We start from the raw sequence: 8,195 nt of genomic DNA, 5'->3' as shown, positions 1-8,195 counted from the left end.
AGACTACCTACTAGTCTTCTATCCTAATCTGAGCCCTCCACAACCTCCTATCTAAGATCATGTCCTAATCAATTTATTACTACTAACTATGAGAAATGCTATCATCAATTCGAAGATTGTCAATGTCAATACTATCTATTTCATCATTTCAATCTCCAAATTCACTTCACAAATTACTCATCTTGGATTCATCATCATCAACTAAAAGTTCTCAAAGATTATTTTGCTTAGCTCAACAATAGCGTCTTTACAAACCCCCAACACCACCATTTCTTGACGACACAGATTTTGAGGAGCAAAAATTAGAAGAGAGTGCAGGGAAAGTTGTTTGTGTTCAAGAAGCAGTGACCCAGTTGGGAAACAACCAGAAAGATTACGCATAACCTTTTCGAGCTGAAATAATTTTTTAACGAGTAACGGATAAATATAGCTAAATTTAACGGCTTATGAGTATATTTAGCTTTAAAGTATGACTACAAGGCGTATATTTGTTTTGTTTAAAAAGTATAATCGAAGGTAAATATTCATCCGTTTCAATTTATGTAAACCTATTTTCTTATTAGCCTGCATAAAAAACAATGACCCTTTTCTGTACCTATATAATGATTTATAACCACACAAAATATAATGATTTATAACCACACAAAATATCTGTGACTCATTTAAGGGAAAAGGGTCAAAAATACCCCTCCACTTTATGCTAATGGCTAAAAATATCCTCCGTCACAATTTTGGATCATTTATGCCCTTCCCGTCAGTAAAATGTTCAAATATACCCTTGTTTGACAAAGGTGGGTCGGGTTGGCTAAAATAGAGTGGATTACTTTTAATGAAATCGGCTTATTTGAGTAAATTTGGTAATTTCCGTCAAATGGGATGTATATTTGGATACTTTACTAACTAGAGGGGCATAAATAACTCAAAATTATAGCGGAAGATATTTGTATCCATTAAAATAAAAGTATAACTTATTTGCGACAGTAATAGGCTTTTCCGCACAAGATATTACAGTTTTCTTCTCAAAAACTCTAATTTTCTTTAAAAACTAAACCAAAATCTAAAAGAAAAAGTTCACAAATAATTATATGATATACTTTTACCCAATACAAAAATTTTGCTCACTTTATTAACTATGAGAGATGCTATCTTCAATAAGAAGATTGTCAATTTCATCTGTAACAAAACTCCACTATTCATCATTTCAATCTCCAAATTCACTTCACAAATTACTCATAATGGATTCATCATCATCATCATCATCATCTAAAAGTTCTCAAAGATTATATTGCTTAGCTCAGCAATTACGTCTTTACAAACCATCACCACCACCACCATTTCTTGATGATGACACGGATTTCGAGGAGCAGAAATTGGAAGAGAGTGCTGGGAAAGTTGTTTCTCAATTGGGTTTTCAAGAATCAGTGACACCAGTTGGGAAAGAGGTAGAAAGATTTAAACCAAAAAGAGCAGCTGTATTGATTTGTTTATTTGAAGGGGATAATGATGGGGAACTAAGAGTTATTCTTACTAAGAGGTCTTCCAAGCTATCTACTCACTCTGGTTAGTGAATTTTACACATTTTTTTTAACTGTATGTTACTCCATCCGTCTCAATTTAAGTGTCTTAGTTTGACTTGGCATGGTGTTTAAGAAATAAGGGAAGACTTTTGAATCTAGTGGTCTTAAATTAAAGATATGTGTAGTTGTTTAGATCTTGTGGTCTTAAACTTGTCATGTAGAATGGAGTTGGAAAACTTACTAAATATATAGAAAGAGACAATCTTTTTGGGACAGACCAAAAAGGAAAGTAAGACGCTTAAATTGGGACGGAGGGAGTATGTTGAAACTTTTGTTGTAAGTAGGAGTGACAAGCGGGTGGGTCAGATTGGATAGGGGCGGGTTAAAAATGGGTTAAAAACTACAACAACATATCCAGTGTAATGGCACGGGTGGGGTCTGGGGAGGGCAGAGTGTATGCAGACGTTACCCCTACCCCGTGGAGGTAGAGAGGCTGTTTCCGAAAGACCCTCGGTTCAGGAATTGGTTAAACAAAAACGGATAAAATATACGACTAGCCCATATATAACATGGATAAAAAATGGGTTAACCGTTATCCATGGTTCTGGAATAGTTAGGTGAGAACACAAGCTAAAAGCCAAAATAAACTTAAACTCCCAAAAAGCAAGAATTCACGAAAAATAAAAAGCAGACAAATGGGTACGGATAATATGGAATCCATATTTTAACGGATAATACGGATAATATCCATAATTGATCCAACTTTATAAATGTATTTATCCAACCCATGTCTAATGGGTCGGATTGGATGGTTATTTGTTATTTTTAAACCATTTTGCCAGCCCTAGCCGTAGGTGATAGGAGGGGTTATGGCGGTTGATTGATCATCATAGTTAGAGGCGGAGGCAGGATTTGAAGTTTATGGCTTTTGAATCACCAGACCAGTATCTCGTTTTAGTTGCTGGTTTGCAATCAAATATTTATACATATTTAATTAGTTTACTAATACAGGTAGAGGGTGTAAGAAAAAGCTACCGGCTTCGTTCGAGCCCGTACTTTGTACTCTAGCTCCGCCCCTGATCATAGTTTAGGGGTTTTTGGCAGATTATATGTATAACTCGTAAATTATCTTAATGGATAAGTTTTTTAATATTGGGATGAAACAGATCAGAGTAGAATGGTTTGGATATAGAGGTCAGAGGATTCATATAGCCGACTCCAAATAGTTTCTTGGATGGAGAAGTAATTAATTGATTGCTTTGATAAATGATTGTGATTTGATGTGTGCAAGAGGTATGTGCTTTTGATGTTTGTTTGGAGGCTTGGAGCTATAGTCAGCACAGTGGATTCCGCTCAGCTATAATGTATTTGTCCTAGCTTACGGCAAATTCTTGTGTTGTTTTTGCATGGTAAAATAATGTGTAATTTTTATTAGATTATTAAGAGTATTGTACAATTGGTAATACAGATGTATAGTCTATCTGATGTTCTTGTAACTGTATATTGTGTTGAAACTTTTGGGCCGTAGATGAGAGGAGGGGTTATGGTGGTTGATTGATCATCATAGTGTAGTGGGGTTTTGGCAGATTATATGCAGAACTTGTAATTTATCTTAAAGGATAACTTTCTTTTAGCATTGGGATGTGATGGGTCCGAATAGAATGGGTTGGATATAGAGGTTAAGGATTCATATAGCTGATTCCAAATAGTTTCTTGGATTGAGATGTAGTGGATTGATTGCTTTGATATGTGATTGTGATTTGATGCATGCAAGAGGTATGCAGTTTATATTGTCGATGGTGATAGTATAGTTTTGATGTTTGTTTGGAACTTTAGTCAGCACAGTGGATTCTGCTCAGCTATAATGTATTTGTCCTAGCTTTTGCCTTTTGGCAAATTCTTGTGTTGTTTTTGGATGTTAAATACTGCGGCTGTTAGATTATTAAGAGGAGTTTAGTCAGCAGTTGGCAATAAGGATGTTTAGTGTAGCTGATATAATGGTGTAGATCTTGTCCCTTTTTTTTTTTTTTTCCTTTTTGGTAGAAATGGTGGTTAGATGATTCTGAAAACCAGTTTGATACATATATGTGTTGCTGATAAAATGTCGTTACTTGTATGTTTACGCAATTTACTATCTTTCTTGTGAGCTCCCTTGGTGACTCGAACCCGCAACCTTCGGGTTGGAGGTGGATGGTGCTTACCATCTGAGCAGCTATTCAAGATATGAACTTTCTATTATCTTGTCACCAAATTGCTTAAAGTATTTTAGTTTGACATTTGCTGTTATTTCAACTGCCCTATCCTATGTAATACCTTGCTAGGTTAGCTGATTTTAGTTAATGTGTCATTCATGCAGGTGAAGTCGCATTGCCGGGAGGAAAAGCAGAAGAAGGAGATACAAGCGATGCTGACACTGCAACCAGAGAAGCAAAGGAGGAGATAGGACTAGATCCTTCATTGGTTAATGTTGTGACTTGCCTTGAGCCATTCTTGTCTAAGGTATGTCGATATCATCTGTAATACGACAAACTCTAGTATGTCAAGAAACTTTTGGGTGGATGTGATCATAGTATTCTTTGAAAGAGAACTTGTTTCCTACTTCCTCCGTCCCAATATATGTGAAGGTGTTTGACTGGGCACGGAGTTTAAGATTGAAAGGAAGACTTTTGAAACTTGTGATCTAAAATAAGCCATAGACATGTGTGGCAATAAATTATCTCATTAAGGATAAAATGAGAAGTTTAAAGTTAAATTGTTACTAAATATTGAAAGTTGTCATTCTTTTTGGACTGACTAAAAAGGAAAGAGTGCCACATAAATTGGACAGAGGGAGTAAGAGAGATATATCTGTAGTGTAATGGTTAATCTGCTGAGAATCTTCTCTGTTCTCTATGCTAGTCAGTTGATGTTTTTAGTATGGCCAAACACGCTTCCGTAAGGCCCAACTAGTTTTTCTTTAATTATTTCTCAACAAGATAAAATCTATTTAAATCTTTCTTCTATTGAGGAGCTGTGCTCTAATGATGTTTTTTTAAAGAAGTAATTGATTCATGGCATCCAAAGATGCAAAATAGTTACAAAAGAGTGAGCAAAAGTATGTTAGCTCTAGTACAAATTATAGAAACCATTGAGCTAACAAAATCTAAAAAGCTATCAGGGGAATCCAGTGGGGACAAAAAAAACCTAACTGAATAAATACAAAAGACATCTAGCTTTGAGCGTAGATTGGCTAGTTGAGAGACCATCGAAACATCTTCTGTTCCTTTCATTCCATATAGTCCAAAAGATGGCAGCTGGTATCATATTCCGAATCTTCTTGATGGTGCTGTCAACTTTCCAGTGGCTCCAACTTTCAACTACTTCCCTGATAGTGTTAGGTAGTACCCATCCGAAGCCAAAAAGGGTGAGGAACATGTTCCATAAGTCTGCTGCTACTGGGCACTGCATTTTCAGATGGCTATGGGTTTTTGCTTCTCTATTGCACATGTAGCACCTGTTCACAATCTGAATCTTCCTCCTTGCAAGGTTGTCCTGTGTTAGACAGGCTTCATATATTGCAGTCCAGCTGAAGCATAAAATTTTGGGTGGAAGCTGGACCTTCCAGATTAACTTCCAAGGCCAGTTGTCAGTGATAGCATTCTAGTCCATTGCTAGCTTGTAGGCTGTGTTCACCGTGAACTTTCCTCCATTAGTATGCCCCTATCTAAACTGGTCTGGTGCAATGTCATTACCTATGAACCCATTGAGAGCTTGTAAGAGTTTGAGCAAATCCTCTAATTCCCAGTCTTTCAGGTTCCTTGTGAAAGTTAGATTCCAAATTTTGCCATCTCTATATTGTTGCACTGTTGCATCTGGCTCCCTAGATATTTGAAAAAAGGAGGGAATCATTCTTTAGAGGGGTGTTTCCCAGCCATATGTCCTTCCAAAACTCGACGTGTTTACCATTCCCAACTACCAGATGATGATTCTGTGGGAATTCATCTCAAAGTCTACTTATGCTCTTCCAAACTCCTACTCCATGTGGGGCAGTTGTCCGCTTAGTACTCCAGTGGTCTTGGCTTCCATGCTTTGCCCTGAACACTTCCTTCCATAAACTCTGGTCCTCTTGGGTATATCTGCACATCCACTTTATGTTTGGCCAGGTCCCTGATGCCCAGCCCACCTTGGTGCTTTGGCAGCATCACTTTGTCCCATTTGACAAAATGGAATTTGCGCCCAGTGTTGTTCCCTTCCCATGGGAAGCTCCTCCTTATTTGATCTAGTTGCTCCATAGTCTTGCTTGGCATGGGAAATAGTGACATGGAATAGGTTGGGATGCTACCAAGCACACTATTGATTAGAGGCAACCTGCCACCCATTGAGATATATTGCATCTGCTTGGATGCAAGCCTCCTCTCAAACTTTTCTATGACTCCATTCCAAATGGTAAAAGCATAAAGCAGACAAAAGAAAAGGAAATGATTTTAGAGCTTGGTGGAGATACAGTTGCCCACTTAGGTTAATTAGGAAGTAAACCCATCATCTGCTAGTAGGCCTTCCATTTTACTTTCCTCCAATTTGAGTGGCTTGTCATCAGCAATCTGCCCTCTGAAATAATGAGAGAAAATATATCAAAAAAGGGAATAGATTGAAGAAATATATAGAGGTTGAAAAAATGGATAATAATGGCAAATAAAAGGAATTTCCTCTTAGTTACATGACTTTCCATATTGATTAAGTACTACTAGGCAATATTCTGATATTCTACAGCTATGGTGAGATTTGCTGCTACTCATGTAAAATGGGCTAGTTTTACAGGCTGGAATTTTTTTTTAATGACGTGTTCGGTCTTTTAGGCATTGGTTTCCTGAAAGCATAACTGTTGGTCACTTATCATTTCTTTGATTTGTGAGCAGCTGGAGAAAGTTTTTGATTTTAGAGGCGCTTTTACTTCTCTGGCATTCAACTTTATTGTTGACAACTTATCAGAACCATTTTTCTTCCAATCAAAGTTCCTTACTTGGTGCATTTTCTTCTGCTTGTCCTTTAACATCAAGGAGTTCATATGTGAATCTTTGGTGGATCTCATTTCAGATTTCTGTGTAGTTAGCGCATCTGTTATATTCAAGCTTTACAAAGTTTTCAAACTTAGTGCTGGTTTTGCATTTAAACGGCAGTGAGGCCCAAATTCTGATCCCTATGAGATTATTATTGGTGCTTAAAATAACCGGTGACACCATTTTACTTTGAACCCTGTACTTTTAGATTGCACGTATATTTCTAATACATTTGTTATCTAATATATTTGTTATCTATGCAGCATCTTCTTAGAGTAATTCCTGTGATTGGAATACTCTCCAATAAAAAGGAATTCAATCCCACTCCTAATGTCTCTGAAGTAGAAGCAGTTTTCGATGTCCCATTGGAGATGTTTCTCAAGGTTTGTACTTGTGAACATTTCCTTCGGAAGGTCACACCAATAAGTTTCTCCCATTTCTTGGATACTTACGCACAAATGTCTTTATGCAGGACGAGAATAAGAGATCGGAAGAAAGAGAATGGATGGGAGAAAAGTATTTGATTCATTTGTTTGACTACGAGATGGACAACAAGAAATACTTGATATGGGGTCTAACTGCTGGTATCTTGATTAGAGCAGCATCAGTTGTATACCAGAGACCACCTGCTTTCTTGGAACAAAATCCTAAATTCAAGCTCCCTAAGGTAGTGGACAAGGATACTACAATGAGTTAAACTTAAATTGATCATTGTTCTTGTATAATCCAGCTTGTGTCATAAATTAAATGAATCACAGTGGAGTATTATTTGTGTATTCTTCTAACCATATGATGTAGTCACATAATTTAAGACCATGAATAATAAATTTTACAGCATTTTTTGTCGCAAATACACACAAAGTGGAGTATTGATATTTTCCTTCCCCATGAATGTTCAATAATGTTGATATGGTGAAGCAACTACTTAAAGGCAAAAACTATTTGTAATGGTTTATAGGTTGAATGAGTTCTCCTACTTAATAGGCTAGTCTTTTCGGTTGGGCTCGCGTTCAATCTGTAACGACTGGTAGCAGAGTTGACCAACGTTTGAGGCCGCGACTCAGAGTATGGTCTGGTAAAATGAGAAGTCAGCCATAACCAATTGGGCCAGAGGTGTACTAGAAGTGGTGGGTTGGATCCAAAAAGTGGTACAGATTGTAATCAACGAGGTAGTTGGTCCTCAAGTATGGCGATTATTGTGAATTGATTGAGTGTGTGTCTCATTTAACAATATCTATCTGCTAAACTTGATAGACTTTGGAGAAGATGGATCTAACGGAAACTCATATTTGGAGATGCAATTTATGTTAGTATTTTTTTATTTATTTCTAGAATCTATTCTAGTGTTTTGAGGTGTAATTTCTACTAAAGTAGCCAACAACCTATGTGTATAAAGCCACTGGTTGATGTAGGCACCACTGGTTGATGTAGGCACTAGATTAGGTGCTGGCTTCTCTATTGTCTATTGATTTATTTACCTTATGCCCTATAGAAAGTGGATGAAACTTTAGGAATAATGGGAAAACCTAGATGAGAAAGATATTACTCGCCCCGTTTCAACTTATTTATCGTGATTATTAAAAATAGTTATTTCAATTTATTTGTTGTTTTTGAAGTTCAAGGCACAATTAATTATGTTTTC

The 8,195-nt window shown here is 36.8% G+C and overlaps 1 protein-coding gene across 1 annotated transcript; it reads left to right on the top strand.

The window, feature by feature from the left end:
* Positions 1–1,139: 1,139 nt before the first annotated feature.
* Positions 1,140–7,414, top strand: LOC132053409 (nudix hydrolase 15, mitochondrial-like). Its single transcript, XM_059445437.1, has 4 exons — positions 1,140–1,560; positions 3,874–4,016; positions 6,817–6,936; positions 7,026–7,414. Exons 1-4 carry the CDS (start codon positions 1,140–1,142, stop codon positions 7,248–7,250), a joined length of 909 nt encoding a protein of 302 aa, XP_059301420.1. The 3' UTR covers positions 7,251–7,414.
* Positions 7,415–8,195: the final 781 nt, after the last annotated feature.

This window comes from Lycium ferocissimum, chromosome 4, assembly GCF_029784015.1.
Source record: "Lycium ferocissimum isolate CSIRO_LF1 chromosome 4, AGI_CSIRO_Lferr_CH_V1, whole genome shotgun sequence".
Classification (NCBI taxonomy): Eukaryota; Viridiplantae; Streptophyta; class Magnoliopsida; order Solanales; family Solanaceae; genus Lycium; species Lycium ferocissimum.
The sequence above is the reverse complement of the archived record's forward strand: the minus strand, read 5'-3'. Positions and strand labels throughout refer to the sequence as shown.

What these genes read in the sequence shown, in the direction of transcription:
- LOC132053409 (XM_059445437.1), top strand. Translation starts at nt 1,140, where the DNA reads ATGCTATCTTCAATAAGAAGATTGTCAATTTCATCTGTAACAAAACTC. An exon ending in CAAGCTATCTACTCACTCTG is followed by an intron (nt 1,561 to 3,873) that starts GTTAGTGAATTT and finishes TCATTCATGCAG; the next exon opens with GTGAAGTCGCATTGCCGGGA. An exon ending in TTGAGCCATTCTTGTCTAAG is followed by an intron (nt 4,017 to 6,816) that starts GTATGTCGATAT and finishes TTATCTATGCAG; the next exon opens with CATCTTCTTAGAGTAATTCC.